This window comes from Hypanus sabinus, chromosome 26 (assembly GCF_030144855.1).
Source record: "Hypanus sabinus isolate sHypSab1 chromosome 26, sHypSab1.hap1, whole genome shotgun sequence".
Taxonomy (NCBI): Eukaryota; Metazoa; Chordata; class Chondrichthyes; order Myliobatiformes; family Dasyatidae; genus Hypanus; species Hypanus sabinus.
Window position 1 is genome coordinate 9,099,212 of NC_082731.1, and position 21,781 is coordinate 9,120,992.

The 21,781-nt window shown below is 44.6% G+C and overlaps 1 protein-coding gene across 3 annotated transcripts; it reads left to right on the forward strand.

The window, feature by feature from the left end:
- The first annotated feature begins 200 nt into the window (after nucleotides 1-200).
- LOC132381823 (zinc finger protein 239-like) lies at nucleotides 201-21,436 on the forward strand. 3 transcript variants are annotated; one of them, XM_059951440.1, is made up of 3 exons: nucleotides 201-858; nucleotides 6,623-6,725; nucleotides 17,786-21,436. In XM_059951440.1, exon 3 carries the CDS (start codon nucleotides 18,050-18,052, stop codon nucleotides 18,953-18,955), a length of 906 nt encoding a protein of 301 aa, XP_059807423.1. In that variant the 5' UTR covers nucleotides 201-858; nucleotides 6,623-6,725; nucleotides 17,786-18,049; the 3' UTR covers nucleotides 18,956-21,436. The 3 variants fall into 3 exon arrangements, with proteins under 3 accessions (XP_059807423.1, XP_059807424.1, XP_059807422.1); XM_059951441.1 differs by lacking the exon at nucleotides 6,623-6,725; XM_059951439.1 differs by lacking the exon at nucleotides 201-858 and having other exon boundaries at nucleotides 6,011-6,725.
- Nucleotides 21,437-21,781: the final 345 nt, after the last annotated feature.

Genomic DNA, 21,781 nt, shown 5'->3' on the forward strand with positions numbered 1-21,781 from the left:
TTGGCCCCTACTTGGTTCGGTAACCTATTCTCAGAAATCCAAGTTTGAATTTCTATCTGACTTGCTTGTTGCATCTTTAATACATTATGATCTACTTAAACATAACTCTTTTTCTTAGAGCCAAGCTAATTGCCTAAATTGGGTCCCGCAAAACAAAGTATACATACAGTAATATGATTCTGAAATTATGTTACGCTTTCAACCATTTTATCTATTAATAATTGGCAATATTTTCCAGCCATTGATGTTCATTTGCAATTCCTCGTTTCTCATTCTTTTCTTGAATTTCCTGTTCCATAATTACTCTTAGGTATTTTTCACCTTCACTCCGCTCCGCTGTTGCTCCCGCCTTTGTCTCCCTTCTTCACTCACTCTACCCTTTTTGAGTCTTCTCCCTCTCACACTCGTCTTTCTCTCCTTTTCTCCACCTCTTTGACTGTGCATCATTCCCTCACTTTCTGAGCTTTCTTCACTACCGTCTACTTTTTCTCCACTTTCATCCTTCCTGGTGTTGCTACATTCCTCTCCTTGCCAAACCTCGTTTCCCTTTCCAAATCATTTCTGCCCAATTCACAGTCTCCACTTACTGATTTTTTAAAATCTCTCTTCCACCCCGCCCCACATGATTTTACTGAGTCTCCCAAATCTCTTTCTCTTGCTGCTCTTTTCATTCCCCTCGGCGCCGTTGTTTTCTTCCATTCTCACGCTTTCCCGTTGTTGATTGACGGATGATTCCACCTTGTGCTATGGTTTGATTGGTTAGAATGTACGTAGGCGGACCTAATGTCGGCCAGACGGAGCGCGGCTTTGAGAAACGGATGTCCTGCCTCCGATTGTCCTGCACGAAGCGGAGTGGAGGTGAGTTTATGTCGCCGTCCTTAATCACCTCCTCCCGGTTATATCCCAACGAACCGACCACTCCATCCTATGAACTCCTCCATTAGCATCTCCCAGCATCGCTTACTGCTTATCCGGTCACTGCCACCCTGTGGACAGCCGCAACACCAGCTGACCCTCATTCTCATCTCCACATCCCACCACGCCTCCAAAACCTCACATACCCCTAGCAACAACTCTAGCATTATCCCAACGACCCCTCTGCAACCACCATCCCAGCATCAGCGCCCCGTGTGCTATCCCAAATACCCTCACCCCAGGCACATCTCCCACCATCAGCTCTCAGTTCAATGATTCAGTGCTCCCTTAGCGAACCCTTGAATCCATCCTCCAATTTCCACCGGTGCATAACCACCTCTTAATCTCATCACCTTTGCACTTCTTCCCCTGACAATCCCTCAACTCCACGTCCATTTACCCTCATCCTGCGTCCTCAACCGCGGAACATAGAAACTGGCTCATTGACCCTCCTCGTCCATGCTGACCAAGTTGTCTGCATTAGCTGGTCCCATTTGCCTGTACTGAACCGTTTTCTACCGTCTAAATTTCTGCTCAACTTTGCATATGTACCTGTCTCTCTGTTCAACAACACTCCACAGGGACCTATCATTTACTGCATTTGTCCTACCCTGCACATATTTCCCAAAATATTTACTTTGCACTTATCTGGGCTAAATTCTATCCTCCATTCTTCGCCTAATTTCTCAGGAGATGGAGATTGTGTTGTCACCACCTTCACGGTTAATAAACCTTCTGCATGACTTTACCAATCATCCTTTGTTCCTGTTGAATACCATCAAAATTAACCTTGCACCAAGTTAAGACTTTAAATTATAGAGCAGACCTAACATTTTCCTTAACTATACGTATTACAACTATTAGGGTCATACATTTACTGCTTGAGAAATCTTTCCTGGCCACACTGTGCTCTATCCAATCCTTTAGCACAATGGCAGTCCAATTAACTTTAGAAGAATTAAAGTCACCTGGTATCACAACCCTATTATTTCTACAGCTACCTGCAATGTTCTTGGCTATTAACGTTTCCAATTCCCACTTACCATAATTCAACTTCAGAGGGGTCGAAAGTACAATCCCATCTCATTTCTAAGCACATGACCTCACTGGATGTCACCAGTTTTATAGATTTGGCAACTAATCATGCTCTGAAGAACTGATGCAGGGGACAAGGATTCAGCTTATTGGATCATAATATTGACGGGATTCTATAGTCAGGGGGGCGGATAGGAGATTTTGTGGGGAAGATCGGGAGTCGCGGATGGTATGTTGCTCCCCTGGTGCCGGGGTCCGAGACATCTCAGATCGGGTGCAGATTATTCTCGAGAGGGAGGGCAAGAATCCAGATGTTGTGGTTCATGTAGGGACCAATGACGTGGGTAGGATGAGTGAAGAGGTCCTGTGTAGGGAGTTCAGGGAGTTAGGTGCGAAGCTGAAGAGCAGGACCTCCAGGGTAACAATCTCAGGATTGCTACCTGTGCCACGTGCGAGTGAGGCAAGTAACAGAAAGATTATAAAAATTAATACGTGGCTGAGAGGATGGTGCAGGAGGGAGGGCTTCAGGTTTGTAGATAATTGGGCTTTGTTCCAGGGAAGGTGGGATCTGTGCTGAAGGGAAGGTTTACACCTGAACTGGAGCGGTACTAACATTCTTGCAGGGAAGTTTGCTAGTAATTCTTGGGGGGGGGGGGGTTTAAACTAAATTTGCAGGGGGCAGGGATCCAGAATGTGAGAGAGGATAGCGAGAGGAAGAATAAAGGACAGGTGGGGACTACACGGTTCCGGAATATTAAGTGTGTAGTAGAGAAAGGTGAGGCGGAACAAGTGATAAGGAGGACACATGTACAGAGGGATGGTCTGACGGAACATGAAGTTAAATGTGTTGAAAGAATAAGTAAATTTAGGAAGGACAACAAAATTCAAGGGGAGTATAGCCCGATGGGAGTTCAGGGAGCTGGGTTAAGCACAATAGGCAGCAATTCAAACAGAGAGAGGAGAAATTGGTTAAAAATTCTATATCTGAATGCACGAAGTGTCAGAAATAAGGTGCATGAGCTTGAAGCTCAGGTACGAATGGGTAACTATGATGTTGTTGGGATAATGGAGACATGGCTGCAGGGAGATCAGACCTGGGAAATGAATGTACAAGGGTATACGTGCTATCGTAGGGACAGAAATGTGGGCAGAGGGGGTGGGGTGGCCCTATCGGGAGGAATGAGATTCAGTCCTTTGCAAGGGGGGACAGAGGGTCAGGAGAAGTAGAGTCTGTGTGGATAGAACTGAGGAACAGTAAGGGCAAAAGGACCCAAATGGGTGTTATCTACTGGCCACAAAATGGTAGCATGGATATTGGGTGCAAGTTGAATAGGGAGTTAACATTGGCATGTGGCAAAGGTAATGTCGCAGTAGTTATGGGGGATTTTCAACATGCAAGTGAACTGGGAGAATCAGGTTGGTGTTGGACCACAGGATAGGGAGTTTGTAGAGTGCCTATGGGATGCATTCTTGGAACAGCTTGTACGAGAGCCAACCAGGGACAAGACTATTCTGGATTTAGTGTTATGTAATGAACAGGATTTGATAAGCAATCTTGAAGTAAAGGAGCCATTAGGAAGTAGTGATCATAATATGGTCAGTTTTTATCTGCAATTTGAGAAAGATAAGGGCAGCTCGGAGGTGTCAGTGTTGCAGTTGAGCAGGGGAAACTATGGAGCCATGAGGGAGGAGCTGCCCAAAGTTGACTGGACGGATAGCCTAGCAGAAAAGACAGTGGAACAGCAATGGCAGGTATTCTTGGGAATAATGCACAAGGTGCAAAATCAGTTCATCCCCCAGAGAAGGAAGGATTCAAAGGGGGGAAAGGGGTCACAGTGGTTGACAAAGGAAGACAGGGATTGCATAGCATTAAACAAAATGAATTATGACAGAGCTAAGGTGAGTGGGAGGACAGATGATTGGGAAGTTTTTAAGGAACAGCAGAACTTAACTATAAAGGCAATAGGGGGAGAAAAAATTAGGTACGAACGGAAGCTAGCCAGGAATATAAAGCAAGATAGCAAAAGCTTTTTTAGATATGTGAAGAGAAAGAAGATAGTTAAGAACAATGTTGGGCCCTTGAAGAATGAATTGGGTGAAATTGTTATGGGAAACAGAGAAATGGCAGAAGAATTTAATGAGTACTTTAGATCTGTTTTCACTAAGGAAGACCCAAGCAATCTCCCAGATGTATGGATGGGGCAAGGAAATAGGGTACAGAGGAAATGAAACAGATTGCCATTAGGAAGGAACCGGTGATGAGTAGACTGATGGGACTGAAGGCTGACAAATCCCCAGGTCCAGATGGTCTGCATCCTAAGATACTAAAGGAGGTGGCCCTGGAAATTGCAGATGCATTGGTAATCATTTTCCAATGTTCCTTAGATTCAGGATCAGTTCCTGAGGATTGGAGAATAGCTAATGTTATCCCACTTTTTAAGAAAGGAGGGAGGGAGAAAAACGAGAACTATCGACCTGTCAGCCTGACATCGGTGGTGGGGAAGATGCTAGAGTCCATTAATAAGGATTAAATAGTGGCATATCTAGATAGCAGTGATAGGATTGGGCCGAGCCAGCATGGATTTACCAAGGGCAAATCATGCTTGACTAATCTGTTGGAGTTTTTTGAGGATGTAACCAGGAAGGTAGACGGGGGAGATCCAGTGGATGTAGTGTACCTCGATTTTCAGAAGGCATTTGATAAGGTCCCACTTAGGAGATTGGTGGGTAAAATCAGAGCTCATGGCATTGGGGGGAAGATACTGACATGGATCGAAAACTGGTTGGCAGATAGAAAGCAAAGGGTAGCGGTGAATGGGTGTTTCTCAGAATGGCAGGCGGTGACCAGTGGGGTGGCACAGGGCTCGGTATTGGGACCACAGCTGTTTATGATTTCCATCAATGATTTAGATGAAGGCATTGAGAATGATACTAAGCTGGGTGGCAGTGTGACATGTGATGTCAAGGGAATTCAGGATGACTTGGAAAGGCTGAGTGAGTGGGCAGATACTTGGCAGATGACGTTTAATGTGATTAAGTATGAGGTTATCCACTTTGGGAGTAAGAACAGGAAGGCAGATTATTATCTGAATGGTGTAGAGTTGGGTAAGTGAGAAATACAAAGAGATCTAGGAGTCCTTGTTCATCAGTCACTGAAGGTGAATGAGCAAGTGCAGCAGGCAGTGAAGAAGGCTAATGGAATATTGGCCTTTATTACAAAGGGAATTGAGTACAAGAGCAAGGAAATCCTCTTGCATTTGTACAGAGCCTTGGTGAGACCACACCTGGAGTATTGTGTACAGTTTTGGTCTCCAGGGTTAAGGAACGACATCCTGGCTGTAGAGGAAGTACAGCGTAGATTCACAAGGTTAATTCTTGGGATGTCTGGACTGTGTACGCAGAGAGGTTAGAGAGACTGGGCTTGTACTTGCTGGAATTAAGGAGATTTAGAGGGGATCTGATTGAAACATATAAGATTATTAAGGGATTGGACAAGATAGAGGCAGGAAATATGTTCCAGATGCTGGGAGAGTCCAGTACCAGAGGGCATGGTTTGAGAATAAGGGGTGGGTCATTTAGGACAGAGTTAATGAAAAACAACTTCTCCCAGATAGTTGTGGGGGTGTGGAATGCACTGCCTCGGAAGGTAGTGGAGGCCAATTCTCTGGATGCTTTCAAGAAGGAGCTAGATACGTATCTTATGGATAGGGGAATCGAGGGATATGGAGACAAGGCAGGAACCGGGTATTGATAGTAGATGATCAGCCATGATCTCAGAATGGCGGTGCAGGCTCAAAGGGCCAAATGGTCTACTTCTGCACCAATTGTCTATTGTTGCATCTATTAAAATGCACATAGCTGAACAAGGAAGGTGAGTAAACTGAGAGCATGGATTGCTTCTACAGAATGGAATACTGTGACCAGTATTTGAGAGAAGAGCAGGGCTGGCAGCTCACTGTTCTGGGATATTGATGCTTTAGGTCTGAGAGAGGAACAAGTAAGGGTTGCCTGGGCAGAACAGCAGTGCTAAAGAGACCATTATTAAGACTATTGGGGTAGATCTTACAAATAAGAAGGGAGTGTTCCCATTGGTATGGTTATATAGACCCCTCAACAGTCAGTGGAAACTGGAATAGTTACTGTATCTGTGAAATAGCACAGAGTTGTTAGGATAGCAGTGTACTGCGAGTGCAAGATTTCAATTTTCCCTGAATTGGCTGGGTCACCCAGAGTTCGAAGGGCCTGGATGGGGCAGAATTTATGTAATGCATCAAGGACAGTTTCCTCACACAATAGATAAAGGAACCAATTATTCAGGATGAAAGTACACCAAGTGGAGAGGACCCTGGCTGCCAAGAGATACCGAGGATGTTTAAGAGAAAAAAAAATCATACATCAAGTTTAGGCAGCTGGGGAAAATGAATAATTCAACAAATATAAAGACCTTAAGACCAGGTTTAAGAAGGAAACCAAGAGGGCAAAAATAGGTATGATATGGATATGATGAGATGAAATAGTTAGGAATAAACCCAACAGCTTTTTCAATAATATGAACATTAAAGGAAAGACCAAGGAGAGATAGTTCTTTATAAAGGCCAACAGAACTGTCCGTGTGGAGCAACAGGAGTTGGCTGAGATTAGTGATGTCTGTTTCTCTCGCTGTTTACCAAAGAGAATATCATGGATGCCAAAGAAATAAGGGAATATGCAGTGAGGTCTTGGATCATATGCATTTGATGGGGAAGAGGATGTCCACAACTGGGAAGCATATTAAGGTGAGCAAATGCCTTCCATCTAACCGAGTGCATCCCCAAAACTTATAGACGTGGAAAGAAATCCCAGTGGACCTTAATCCTTGCAGAGTTATTTTCTTTGTCATTACCCACTGGTGATATTCCAGAAAATTGGCAGGTGACTGATATTGGCCCATTGTTGAAGAGAAAAACCCTCTTTCCAACATCTCCCCGTCTCCCTCCCTACAACTTCCCCCATCCCCTCCAATCTCCTCCCTCCTCCTCGCTCCATCCCCTACCCCTCTCCTTGCCCTTCCTCTCCCTTCCCCCTCCTCTACCCTTCCCCCTCCTCTCCCCTACCCCTTCCCCTTTCCCCTCCCTTTCCCCTTCCCCCACCCTCCTTCCCCTCCCCTCCCCCCCCTCATCCCCACCCTTCCTCTTCCCCTCCCCTTCTCTACCACCTTTCCCTTCCCCCTCCCTGCCCCATCCCCTTCCCCCTTCCAACCCCTTCCACTTCCCTTTCCTCTTCGCCTTCACCCTCCCATTCCCTTCCACTTTCTCTTCCCCCTGCCATTCCCCATTCTCCCTTCCCCTCCTCCTCCCCTTCCCTTCCCCTATCCTTCCTCTCCCATCTCCCCTCCCCCATCTTCCTCTACCCGCCCCTTCCTCTCCACTTTTCCCTCTCCTTCCACTTCCCCTTCCCTCCTCCTCTCCCCTTCCCCCTCCTCTCTTGTTCACTATTCCACCTTCCTTCCCTCTTCCTTTCCCATTTACCTTTCATTCCACTTCCCTTTCCTCTGCACTTCCTCTTCTATTTCTTTTCTCTCCCCTTCCCCTTCCTCCTTTCACCCCTTTTCCTCCAATCCCCTTACATTTCCCCATCACTCCCATTTCCTCTTCCCCTTCTCCCACCCCTCCATGGCCCTACCTCTTCCGACCCATCCCTCTCCACCACTCTCAACCCTCCCTTTCCCCTCCTATCTCCACATACTTACCCTTCACCCCTCTTCCAATCCTTCACCCTCCCTTTGCTCCCTTCCCCTTCCCTTCCATTACCTTTCCCCCTTTCCCCTTGCCTCTTCCTCTCTCCTTCCCCATGCCCCTCCCCTTCATTCCTGTTCCTCTCCTCCCTTGCACCATCCCTCAACATCCCGCCCTCTCCCACCCACCCTCCCTTGCCCTCACTCTCCCCCCTTCCCCCCATTCCTCCGTCACTTCTTCCCTCCCCCCTTCCTCTCCCCTGGTCCCATATTCCCTCACTCCACCATTCCTGGTACCCCTTGCTCCATCATTCCCACACTCCATCTCTCCCTCTTTTCTACTCACCCTCTTGCTCTCTCAGTCCTGCTTATCTTTATTTCTGCTCCCCCTCACTCTTTCCTCCTGCTCTTCCTCACTCTTTTGTTCCCACTTCCCCTCACTCTTTCATTTCCTCTCCCCCTCACTTGGCTGTTCCCCTCCCCCAATGCTGTTCTCCCCCTTGCTCCACCATCTCTGCTCCTTTCACTTCTAGTATCCGCTGTCTTCTCACCGCAGCTCCCTTTCATATTCTTGCTGTTGCTTCCTCTCAATTTCACATTCCCAGTTGCACCACTCATCTGCTTCTCTCTCCCTCTCCCCCTCACCCTCCTCATCACCCCTCACCACTACCCTCTCCCCATCCCCGTTCCTCCCCTCCCCCTCATTTCCCCCTCTAACCCTGTTCCATCCCCTCTCCCCCCTTTCATTGTCTCTCCCTTCGCACACGTCCAGCTCCACTCACTCTCCCTGTCTCACTGTTGCTTTCTCACACTCATATCCTCTTGATTTCTCGATCTGTTTCTCTTTTCTGACGCACTTTTTTTTTACTGTTTGGCACTAGCTGTCCACCCTCTCTTGCTCCCTCAATACTCACATTGGCCTCTCATGCCTTTTCTCTAGCTCCACACGTTGTCTCACACTAAAGCCTGTTTGCTCCATTGTTTACAGATCCCCTCACAGTCCCACTCGCTCTCCTACTCTTCTCATCCTATCATTGCAACACCTTCTCACTTTCAACATTCTTGATTTCTCATGCGGTCTTAGCCCCTTTTGCCGTGCTAGTCTGTTGTTCCCGCTTCTCCTCAGTCCCACTCACTCCCACACTCTTGTGTTACCTCTTCGTCACAGATTCTCACTGTAGCTTGCTCTTGAATTCTTGCTCTAGCTTCCCCTCACTCCCATTGCCAGATGCACTCACTCTCCAGCACTCTTCTCTCACATTCTTGGGGTGATTCTTTGCTTCTTTCATTGTCCTTCAGTCTTGCTGTGCAGGCAAAGCAGCTCACTCTTGCATTCGTGTTGCATCTCCCTCCTTTAGTCTTTTTCAGACTCACTTTCACACTTATAATCTTTTATTTTGTTCTTCTGTCTTGCTCTTATATTTGCCCCATGCTCTGTTCCACTCCCTCCCCAAAAGTCTCTCTGGAATATGAATCATAATTCCTTAAAAGTGGCATCAAAGTTAGATACAGAGCTTATGGTACATTGGTCGTCATGAATCAGTGTATTGAGTGTATGAGTTGGGATGTTATTTTGAAGTTGAATAAGACATTGGTGAGGCCAAATTTGGAGTACTGTGTGTGTTTCTGGTCACCTATCTACAGGAAAGGTATCAATTAAATTGAAAGATTATAGATAAAACATTTCCAATCTTGCCAAAACTTGAGGCCCTGAGATAGGGAAAGGTTGAATAGGTTGGAAATTTATTCCATGGAGTTTAGTGAAATGAGGGGAGATTTGTTAGAGTTATACAAAATTGTGAGTGTTACTGATAGGGCAAATGCAAGCAGGCTTTTTAACTGAGATTGAGTGAGACTAGAACTAGAGGTCATAGGTTAAGAGTGAAAAATGAAATATCTATGGGAACCTGAGGGAAAAAAGCAGTTAACTATAGGCCAGTTAGTTCAACATCTGTAGTTCGGAAAATGCTTGAAGTTATCATTACAGAAGAAATACGGAAGAAAAATACATCTAGAAAGAAGTGGATGCATCATGAAGACACAGAACAGGTTCAGGAAAGAATCTATCCATTCAAAAGTTTGTTTGACAAACGTACTGGAGCTCTTTGAGTATACAACAAGCGCAGTAGGTAGAGGGGAACAGATGGACATTACTTCCTTAGATTACCAGAAGATGTTCGATAAGATGTCACATAAAAAGACATACACATAAGAATTGGGGGTAATATGTTAGCATGGATAGAGGATTGGTTCACCAATAGAAAGCAGAGAGTTGGGATATATGAGTGTATCTCTGGATGGCAATCAGTGGTACCGGTGTGCCACAGGGGTCATGCTGAGCCTACAACTATTCACAATATAGTACATCTTAGATTGCTGATGATACTAAATTGGGTGGAAAAGCAAATTGTGTCAAGGATACAGAAAGTCTGCAGAGAGATAGAGATAGGTTAAATGAGGGGCAAGGATCTTGCAGATAGAGTACGATGTTGGCAAATGCAAGGTCATCCACTTCGGAAGGAAAAATGGAAGATCACACTATTATTTAAATGGTAAGAAATTGCAGCATGCTGCTGTGCAGAGGGACTTGGGAGTGCTTGTGCATGAGTCACAAAATGTTGGTTTGCAGGTGCAGCAGGCTATCAAGAAGGCAGATGGAATGTTGGTCTTCATTGTTAGAGGGATTGAACTTAAGAGCAGGGAGGCTATTCTGCAACTGTACAGGGTCCTGGTGAGGCTGCACCTGGAGTCCTGTGTGCAGTTCTGGTCTCCTGACGTGAGGAAGGTATATACTGGCTTTGGAGGGGGTGCAGAGGAGGTTCATCAGGTTGATTCCAGAGATGAGGTGATTAGACTATGAGGAATGATTTAGTAACCTGGGACTGCACTCGCTGTAATTCAGAAGGATGAGAGGAAATCTTATCGAAACATATAAAATTATGAAAGGGATAGATAAGATAGGTGCAGGAAAGTTGTTTCCACCGATAGGTGAGACTAGAACTAGGAACACAGCCTCAAGTTTCGGGGGAGTAAATTTAGGACGGAGATGAGGGGGAAATGCTTTCCCCAAGAGTGGTGAATCTGTGGAATTCTCTACCCAATGAATGAATCAATCAATATCTTTCTCCCCTTCTCTCTCTCTCCCTCTCTCCCCATCTCTCACTCTCTCTCTCCCCCCTCTCACTCTCTCTCCCTCTCTAACTCTGCCCCCTCTCACTCTCTCTCCCTCTCTAACTCTGCCCCCTCTCACTCCACTTTTCCCCATATCTCTCGTTTCCCACTTTCTTGCTCTTTCATTTCCTGTTCACTCATTTACATCTTTCTCACTCTCATTTCCCTCCCCTTCACTCTCTCATTTCCCACTACCTTACTCACTCATTTTCTACACTCTCTCACTTATTTCCCACTCTTTCACTTACATTTACCACTCCCTTGCTTTCTCATTTGCTACTCACACTCATTTTCTAGTCTTTTTCTCTCACTCATTTCTCACTCCCTCACTCTCATTTCCCAGTCTATCTTTGTTACACTCTCTCAGTCTTATTTCCCACCTCACTCTCGTATTTACTTCTCTCTCGCTCTCTCATTTCCCAGTCCCTCACTTTCTCATTTGCCACTCACTCTCATTTCCTAGTCTTCCTCTCTCTCAGTTCCCACTTACTTTCTCTCTCATTTCTCTCTCTCTGTCTGTCTGAATTCCCACTCTCTTTCTTTTCCTGCTCCCTCTCACTCTCTCAGTTCCCACTGTTTCTTTCTTATTTTTATTTCTCACTCTCATTTCAAACTCTCCCACTCTGATTTGCCACTTATATCCTGGTCTTATTTCCCCTTCTCTTACTCATTTCCCCCTTCCTCACTCTCTGATTTGCCACTCCCTCAATCCTAGTCTCACTCTCTCTCTCATTTCCCACACTCTCCCTCTCTTATTTCTCTCTTGCTCTCTCATTTCTCTTTCTTGCTCTAATTTCCCCCTCTCTTATTCTCCCATTTCCTCTCTCTCTCTCTCTCACTCATTTCCCACTGATTTTCCACTCTCCCTTGCTCTCTCTCAGAGTTCCTACTCAATCTTTCACTCATTCCCTACAGTCTCTCATTCATTTCCCACTTTCTCCCTCAAAATTCTCATTCCTTCATTGTCATTTCCCACTCTGTCTTTCTATCTCATTTCCCACACACCCTCTCATATTCTCTTTTGCTCTCTCATTTCCCACTCTCCCCCTCATTTCTCTCTCGCTTATTTCCATCTCTTGCTCTCATATTTACCACTTTCCCTTGCTCAATTATTTTCCCACCCATTTCCCTTTCTAATTCTATCTCCCACTCTCTCCCTCTCTCATTTCCCAGCTTCTCTCTGTCTCTCTCTTATTTCACACTCTCCCTCACTCTCTCATTTGGCACTCCCACTTTCTCTTTCATTTTCCTCTCTCCCTCCTTCATTTCCCCCCTCACTCCCTCATTTTCCTCTCTCCCACACTCTCATTTCTCCTTCTCTTGTGCTCTCATTTTTCCCTTTGTCACTTTGACTTTTCCCTGAATTTCACTGTTTTTATTTCCCACACTCACTTCTCTGTCTCTCGCTCTCTCATTTCCAACTTTCTCTCTCCCTTTGTTCGCACTCTTTTTCTATCATATTTTCCACTCTCTCTCATTTCCCGGTCTCTCTCTCAATCTCATTTCCCACTTCCTCAATCTGATTTCCCATTCTCTTTTGTTCTCTCATTTCCCACTCTCTCACACTCAGTCATTACCAACTCTCTTGCTCACTCATTTCCAAATCTTTGTCTCATTCCTCAATCTCTCTAATTTCTTACTCTCTTGCTCTCTTATTTTCCATTCTCTCTCTCTCTGATTCCCTCCTCTCTCTCATTTGCCACTCTTTCTTGCTCTCTTTTTCCCAATCTCTATCTCTCATTTTCCATTTTTGTTCTCACAGTTCCCACTCTCTCCCATTTTTATTTCCACTTTCACCCTCTCATTTCCCTGCCTCTCACTTTCTGATTTCTTTCTCTCACTCTCATTTCTCTGTCTCGTTCCCACTGTCTCTCTTTTCTCACTGTTTTTTGCTATCTCATTTCCACACTCTCTCAGTTCCCACTCTTTCAATTATGCTTTTCACACTTTCCCTCACTCTCATTTCCCACTCTTCCTATTCTCTATCATTCTCTCATTTCCCAGATTCTCTCTCTGATTTCCCACTTTCTCTCTCTTTCATTTCCCACTCACTCACTCTGATTTCCCACACTCTCTCCCTCTTTCATATTTCACATTTATCCCCGCTCTCTTGTTTGGCATTCTCTTTCCTGTTTTCTCTCTCTTTTCTCACTCTCATTTTCCTCTCTCACCCCACATTTCCTACTCTTTTGCTCCCTTTCTCTTGCACTCTCATTTCTCTTTCTCTCACTCTCTAATTTTTCTCTCTGTTGCTCTGTCATTTCCTTTTCTTTTGCTTTTATTTCCCACACTCCCTCTCATTTCTGTCTCTCACTCTCTCTATTCCCACTCTCTCTCATTCCCTCATTTCCCACTCTCTTTTACCACTCTCTTGCTCCCTTATTTCACACTCTCATTTCTCTCTCTCCTGCTCTCACATCTCTCACTCTCTGTCATTTTCCACTTTCTCTCTCGCTCTCCCATTTACCACTGTATCATTTCCCTGTCACAACTGTCTCATTTCCCAATCTCTCTAATTTCCAATACTATCATTCCCACTCTCTTTTTACATTTTAGGAATGTTCACTTTACACCTGTTCGCTTTTACAAAAGACCTACATTAGTAACCTGTTTTTGCATTACAAAGAGGATTTTTGCTCTTACAAAAATTTCTTCCATTTAAATTAATGGTTCTTTGCTTTACATCACTTCGATTTAAGAAAGGATTCATAGGAATGCTCTACCTTTGTAAAAGGGGGGACACCTGTATTTCCCACACTCTCTTGCTCTCTGCTTTTCCCAATCTCTCTTATTTCCCACTCTCTAGCTCCCTCATTTACCAGTCTCTAATTTCCCACTCTCTTTCGCTCTCATTTCCTTCTTTCTTGCTCTTTCATTTGCTCCTTTCTCACTCTCATTTTTCTCTCCCTTTTGTCATTTCCCTGTTTTGCACTCTCTCTCTCATTTCCCACTCTCTTGTTCTTCTTTCCCCATTCTCCCTTGTTCTCATTTCCCACACTCTTTCTCATTTCCAACTCTCAGAATCACTCATTTTCCACTCCTCTTTCTCTCCCTCTCACACACATTTCTCACTCTGCTGTACTCATTTCCCACTCTCTTTCTCTTTCGCTTTCTCATTTCCCACTCTCTCTGCCACTCTCTATTTCCCACTCTCTCATTTCCCACTGTCTCTCTCCCACTCTGTAGCTCTCTCATTTCCCACTCTGTCTCTCTCCCACTCTCTAGCTCTCTCATTTCCCACTGTCTCTCTCCCACTCTCTAGCTCTCTCATTTCCCACTCTGTCTCTCTCTGACCCTCTAGCTCTCTAAGTTCCCACTCTCTCTCTCCCACTCTCTCGCTCTCTCAATTCACTCTCACTCGCTCTCTCATTACAACTCTCTCATTTCCCACTCTTTCTCTAATTTCCCACTCTCTCACTCTCTCATACCCATTCCCTCTCAGTCTCATATTTTCCACTCTCTCGTTTGCTACTATCCCTCTCTCTCATTTCCAACTCTCTCACTCTCTTATTTTGACACACACTCTCTCATTTCCCACTCTCTTACTCACTGATTTACCTCTTTCTCACTCTCATTTACTGTTTCATTTCCCACTTCCTCCCATTTCCCACCCTCCCTTACTCTCTCTCTCTCTCATTCATTTTCCACTCACCCTCTCATTTCTCCATCTCTTGCTCTCTCATTTCCCACTCTCCCTCTGATTTCCCTCTCTCTTACTCCCTCATTTCTCTCTCTGTCCCTCATTTTCCTGTCGCTCGCTCGCTCATTTCTCTTTCACACTCTGTCATTTCCTTCTCTCTCTCACTTCCCCCTCTATTGCTTAATTCGTTCTCTCATTTCCCTTGCCCTCATTTCCCCTTCTCAATCCCTCATTTCTCTCTCTGTTTGCACTCTCTCACATTTCCCACTCTGCCTTTGAATCTCATTTCCCATTCTCTTGCTCTCTCATTTCCCTCTATCTTTCTTGCTCCTTTCTCCCTCAGTCCCTCATTTCCCTCTTGCTCAGTCAGTGCCCTCTCACTTGTGTTCTTCTTTCACTCTCTCTCACACTTTACACACTCTTTGAATCTTATTTCCCACTCTCTCACTGATGCCCATTATCTTGCTCTCTTATTTCCCTCTGTCACACTCCGTCATTTCCCTATCTCTCACTCCCATTTTCACTCTCTCATTTCCCACTCTTGTTCTCTCAATTCCCTCTCTAGCTCATTTCCTTCTCTCTCACTCATTTCCCACTCATTCTCTTTTGCTCTCTTATTTGTCACTCTTGCTCTCGTATTTCTATTTTTTTCATGCTCTCATTTCTCTCTCTTTCATTTCCCTCTTTTGCTGCCTCATTTCTCACTCACTTTCTCACATGCGCTCTCATTTCTCCTTCTCTCGTCCTCTCATTTCTCTGTCGCCCCTCATTTCGCTCCCTTTCTCTCTCATTTCTCTCTCTTTGCCACTCTCTTTTTCTCTCTCTCTGAATCTCATTCCCCATTCTCTTGCTGACTCTCATTTCTTTCTCTCTCACTATCTTGTTTCCTACTCTCTCACTTTCTCAGTACCCACTCTTACTCCCTTATTTCCCTCTCCTTTGCTCTCTCATTTCTCTCTCTTGCTGTGTCATTTCCCTCTTTCACTCTCATCTTCTCTCTCATTTCCTATTCTCTCTCTTGTTCTCTCACTTTCCTCCTTCTCACTTATTTCTCTCTCTCCTTCTCTCATTTCTTTCTACCCTCGCTCCCTATTTCCCACTCTCTCTTGCTCTCTCATTCTCCCCCTCTCATTTCCCTCTCTCTCACTCTCATTTCCCATTTTCTCTTGCTGTCTCATTACCCATTCTTGCCCTCTCATTTCTTGATCTCTTACTTTCTCATTTCCCACTCTCTCTCACTCTCTCCTTTCCCACTTTCTTGCCCTCTGATTTCTCTCTCACTCTTTCATTTCCGTCTCTTGCTCTCTCATTTCCCAGTCTCTCTCACTTTATCATTTCCAACTTTCTCCTTTCTTAGTTCTCATTTTCTCTCATACAGTTGTTTTTCTTTCTCATGCTCAGTCTTAAATGCACAAAGTTGCTTGTTTGTCCCTGTCTTACAGTCCCTGTCTCGATCTGTCATTCACACTCTCCCTCACCTTTGAGCCCAGACCCTTTGCTTCCTCACACTCCCTCTTGTACACACCTTTGAACCGAATTTGTGTCACTGTCCCAACCCCTATCACTGAGTCTCTCATTATCTCGTTACCACTCTCTGACTCTCCTATAATCTCACTCTTTTGTGATGGAGTTTCAGTGATCTCTCTCTCTCTTTCATTTCAGTAACACTCTATAATGCTCATTCTTTCAGTCAACTGTTGTATTCTTGCTATTCTCTTCACTCATGCTCTCTATGCTACTTTTGCTCTGATTCTCTCTTTCTTTCTCATCACCTTTGTCACTCTACTGCTGGTTCATTCTTCTAACTTGTTGCCACTCTTTTCACATTCTGCCTTTTGCTCCTGCTTTCTCTCACCTGCTGTCTTTCTTTCCATTCTCTCGCTATTTTCTCGCAGTTGCTGTCGGACGGCTCTCATGCCTTCATCTCAGTTGTTTCTCATTCTCACTGCCTTGGTCACTCTGGCTTTTTCCATCCTGTAGTTTTGCTCACTCACTCCCCGTGTCCTGGCTTTTCACTCTCTCTGTCTTGCTTCCTGTTTCCCGATTGCTCGAAGATTCTTCTGGGCTCTTTCCCTATCGTCCCATCTCTCCTGTATCTTTGTCCGGTTATCTCCCACTCTCTTACATTGACATACTTATATTGATATACCTCCTTACATTGATATGCCCTGACTATGTTCAACCCTTCACTCTGTGCCTTCTTTCTACACTCCCCTCACCAACTTCCCACTGCGGTCCAGTTCTGCTTCTACCTATAACTTTCCTCTTTAATATCTCCCATGAATCAGACAAAAATCACTACGTGTTCTGACACACTAAACATTTGGCAAATAACTTTCCAGCTTGCTTCTGTCCCATAAAACATAGGAGTTGAATTAGGCCATTTCGGCCCATCAGGTCTTCTCAGAAATTCCATCATGGCCACTTTATTATTCCTCTCAATCCCATTCTCCTGCCTTCACCCTGTAACCTTTGACACCTTAAATCCCCTGGTTTGCAAATAGTTAGTTTTTTTACTTTATTTTTGGTATCTCCACCATGGTTGGCTGTTGAATGGCCTTCCCAGTTTGTTCTGTGAACTTAATGTGTACCTGGAGCCTTGGGAACCACAGATCCTGAAACGTTTTTAAAATGAGGCCTCCTTTGGGCAGGGTTAACCATGGATGCTTAGTTCTTGCTGTCTATAAATGCAAGCCTGGGCACTACTATATGGAGAGCAAGCTGTTGCTGATGTAGCAAAGTCCACACATCTGATGAACCCAAAGGAACAGGAGACCAATACAATTTTGCACCAGCAGCACTGCAGGAACTCAATGTAAGACTGCCTTAGGGACTGCAGCTCCAGATTTTCCCCTCGGGGTTTACTCCTGAAGCCTTCCTTGTGAGTGGGTATAACATCAGGAGGTTTGAGATCAGAGTTTTCCTTCTCCTAGATGACTGCCAGCCCCAACTGCCCAATGCACTAATAACTTGCCTTTGTCCCTTTTCCTCTCAGTAGATACTGTTTCACTAGGCTTAGTAGCTAAGCCACATGTGAAAAGCCAGGAGCTGGACTTGGTTGTCAGAGGCTATTTGAGGTGCACACCATTGGAAACATTTAATAGGCAGTGGGAGCTTATTCCCACAATGCCCCTGGCTATAACAAACTTAAAATGATATCATTTAAATAATAGTCCTTCTGCTCCAGGTCAAAATCAATATGCCTCTTACTTCACCCGTCACATTACTCATTTTATTATTATTTTCACTGCTTACTACTGTTATGTTATCTGCAGACTGTGAAATTCTAACATTTTGGTGTCCAAATGCAGGTCATTTCCTTTGTCAACTGGAAGAAACGGCTTCAAACCCGAAATATGAACGTTGTTTCGCAACCGAAAATTGCTGTCTGACCTGCTGGGTTTTCCCAGCATTCTGTATTTATTGGACTTCCAATACCTGCAGGTGTTTTTTGATGTTCATTAAAAGAAAGTTTTATTCCTTTTTTTGTCTACAAGACATTTGCAGATGAGCATCACATCAGGGTCTTCCAGCCTCTTCATTCACCAGGATCGGTTTTCTATTGACTTTGGAATATGGCAGATAAAACTGCTGCAAACAACACAGAGAAGCTGTACATATGCTCAGTTTGTGACTGCACCTTCAGTCGATCTTCCAATCTGGCAATACATATGCGCAGTCACACAGGGCAGCAGCCATACAAATGTGGGGACTGTGGGAAGGGATTCAACTACCCGTCGGAACTGGAAACTCACCGGCGCAGTCACACCGGCGAGAGGCTTTTCAGCTGCTCTGTGTGTGGGAAGGGATTCACCCGCTCGTCTCACCTGTTGACTCACAGGCCCGTCCACACCGGGGAGAGGCCGTTCACTTGCTCAGTGTGCGGGAAGGGATTCATTCAGTCCTCCCACCTTCTGACACACCAGCACATTCACACTGGGGAGCGGCCGTTCCGGTGCACCGTTTGTGGTAAGGGATTCACCCAGATGTCCAACCAGCTGCGGCACCAGCGTGTTCATGCAGGGGAAAGGCCATTCTCCTGCTCCATGTGTGGGAAGCGATTCACTCAGTCGTCCACCCTGCTGAGACACCAGCGGACTCACACAGGGGAGAGGCCCTTCACCTGCTCTGTGTGTGGCAAAGGGTTTACTCGGTCCTCCCATTTACTGGCTCACCAGCGCATTCACACTGAAGAGATGCCAATCAGATGCTCGACATCTCGCACCGAGCAGATCTTTGGTTCAGGTAACACAGGGACCGAGTCAGTTTCCCAGAGTTATATGGGAACTCCTGGAGTCTGGAGCGAGTGGGAGAGGGGTCCTGGGATCTGGGAGCATTGTGGCAAGAGTGTCTTGGAATCTGAAAGGACCGAAGGCTACACTGGGATGGGATCACATTGGGAGAGAGACCATTGGATTTGGAAACACTGGGGATGGTCCCAGGATGCAGGAACACTGGATGGCGATTCTAGATGTTTGTGAGCACTGGAAAGGGAATTGTGGAAAACTCAGGGCTGGTGAATGGAGGAACCAGTTTCTGTTGACTTTTATTAATATCCCCAAAACTTGCAGTCACTGGGTTGACCAAGTGCCACCATCCTGCTATGACTATTCCTCTGCAGGAATGTCAGCTGCCTGTGTCCAGTACATTCACATCCCCAGTATATATTGATTGATGCTTTCCCCTTTCTTGCTGATTTACTCAGTCACAGAATTGTATAGCACAGAAACAGGACTTTCAACCCACCCCTTTGACCATTGTATCATCTGATCACATTTTCTGTTTTACTGCCTACCACTACTTTGGAAAGTAGTTTAAATACACACAAAGATTACTTCATAAAGCGATCAGAAGTTGTTAAATATTACAAGTACTTAGTAACTGCATCATTTGCAGAGCACTGGGGCCAACATGTTGATGATATTCATGTGCCATATTCATTATCTATTTGTCCATTGAGGAATACTGACATGGTTTCCAGCTCTCTGAATAATGTTACATTCTCAGGATATAGCTGAACCACCCTGGTTTCCCTGGCTGCCTAAGTCTAGGGAAGACGCTGTCAAGTCCTGCCAAACTTGTGAGATTGAGAGGGCTCGTCCCAACGCAAACCCTGGTTTGTGTGGGTGCTGTGTAATTTGCTACACTGTTAGAAGTTGGTAACAGTGTAACAAATTTAAGTACACTGCGTACAATTAAAGGAATTATATTTATGAATCTTAACTAAAGGGTTAGTCAAGAATAACAAAAAGAGAAGGGCCCATTCTAGTTAAAGAGTCAAATATGCACAAGCTGAAGCTCATCTTGAACTTCTCTGTCACCCACGCGCCGGGCGCTCAGTCAACGTGAAAGCACAAACCACTTTCTGAATGTCGCTCACAATCCATCTTGAACAAACAGGTCTCCCACTGGATTGTACGCTACGACCGGTTCTCCCCATTTTTTTCTCCCTTCATCTCCTCTCGAACAAAAGCCCCAAGCCCAATCTTTTTGTCCCTCACCAAGAGAACCTGCCAACTGGCTGGCACACATTCCATATCATCCCTTATCTTCAACAATAACCCAAGCAGGCTGAAAGCAGAATAGGCATGCTCTTACTGAGCTGCTAAATGAAATATCTACAGCTTAATTGTAAAGATGTGAACCAGGACATTACATAGCCATCACTGGAAGAACCTATGTGCACTGTCTGTTATGATTGTGCTTTAGAAAGTGGAGTTAAGCTAACCTCTTGCCCATATATTGAAGGAAGGCCTACACTGGCATTACCAGATCTTAACACAGCAATGGTACAGGTATCAGAAGGAAAACCCAAGTTGCCATGTACTTCCTTGTCATTATCCCTTCTATGTTGTTCAGATGTAGTTTTGGGAGGCAGTTGTAGATAAGTAATGCTGCTCACTTCATTATGGTTTACATTTCAGTCTTAGAGTCATGGTGTAATACAGAATGGTAAACATGTCCTTCATCCCATCAAGTACATGCCAACTATCATGCGCCTACCCAACCTAAACTCATTTTATTCTTCCAACATTCTCATCAATGCCCTCTAGTTCTAGGACTTGACAAGTGGCAGTGCCAAGGAATCTCTGACTTTGAGATATAGGAGGAAACTGGAGCACTGGCAGGAAGCCCACACTGTCACAGGTAGTTGTGCCTTGGTGCTGCAGCTAAAAATACTGTCACCATTATACCTTTTCCCCAGTTCGGAGCAGCCTTTTGTTTCCCTGTCCCATCCTTCCAAAATCATAAATACAACAGACTTGCAATCCTCTTTCTAACCATCAGAAATGTTCAAATTTGTATTTTCATATATCTGAAGCTGTCCTATCTTGATAAATTTTAGTACAAAAGCAATTCTTCAGGTGCTGGAAATATTGAGAAACACACACAAAATGCTAGAGGAACTCCAAATTATTGTACTTCTCCCTCCATCTTCGTATTATGGTTTCTCCCACTTTCTGTCAGACTGGATCAAGGGTCTCAGCCTGAAATGTTAACTGTTTATCGCCTCTCCCTACATTCTCCCGAATCTGTTGAGTTCCTCCAGCATTTTCTCTGTGTTGATAAACTTCAATATCATTTCCACAGGGCAATGCCCATACTGCTTAGAAAATCTCCAACATTAGATATCACTTTGGTATTTTATTTAATGTTCTGGAAATCTAAACCTCAAGGTTTTTAAATACCTTTGAACTCCAGTTCAGTTAGCTATCGTTTCTTTAAACTCAATGGTTTTAACTTCAATACGGCCCAAATTAGAAAGTGATGACCACACAGACAGCAACCATTGAGGAGCTCAATGGTATTTTACTTTCCTGCTTGATTTAAATCATTTGTAAAGATTAATTTTTTTACACAGTTAAAAGCTACCTTAATTCTATTTCAAGATTTGAAGGAAGGAAAGTAGAGATTCTGAAAATGTACAATTTAAATGTACAACTTAATTAAAATAAAGATTTGAGAATTTGGTCTTCAGTTTGTTTTCAATTTATTGGATGAAGATGCTGAACTCTCCTGGATTTGAGAAAGGGAAATTGTATTTGACAACTTTGCTGGAATTCCTTGAGGAGAGAACAAACAAGGTGCATAAAGGGAACTTGTAGATGTTCATTTGGATTTCCAGGTGTCATTCGATAAGATACCACATAATACTACTCCAGAAGATGAGAGTATATGGCTTTGGAGGCAAAACATTGGCATGATTGAGGAGTAGCTCACAGAAACCAGGATATCAGGTCTTTTTTGAATTGGTACCCTGTATCTAGTATTGTGCCACTTGGATCAATGCTGGGGTCTTACAATCT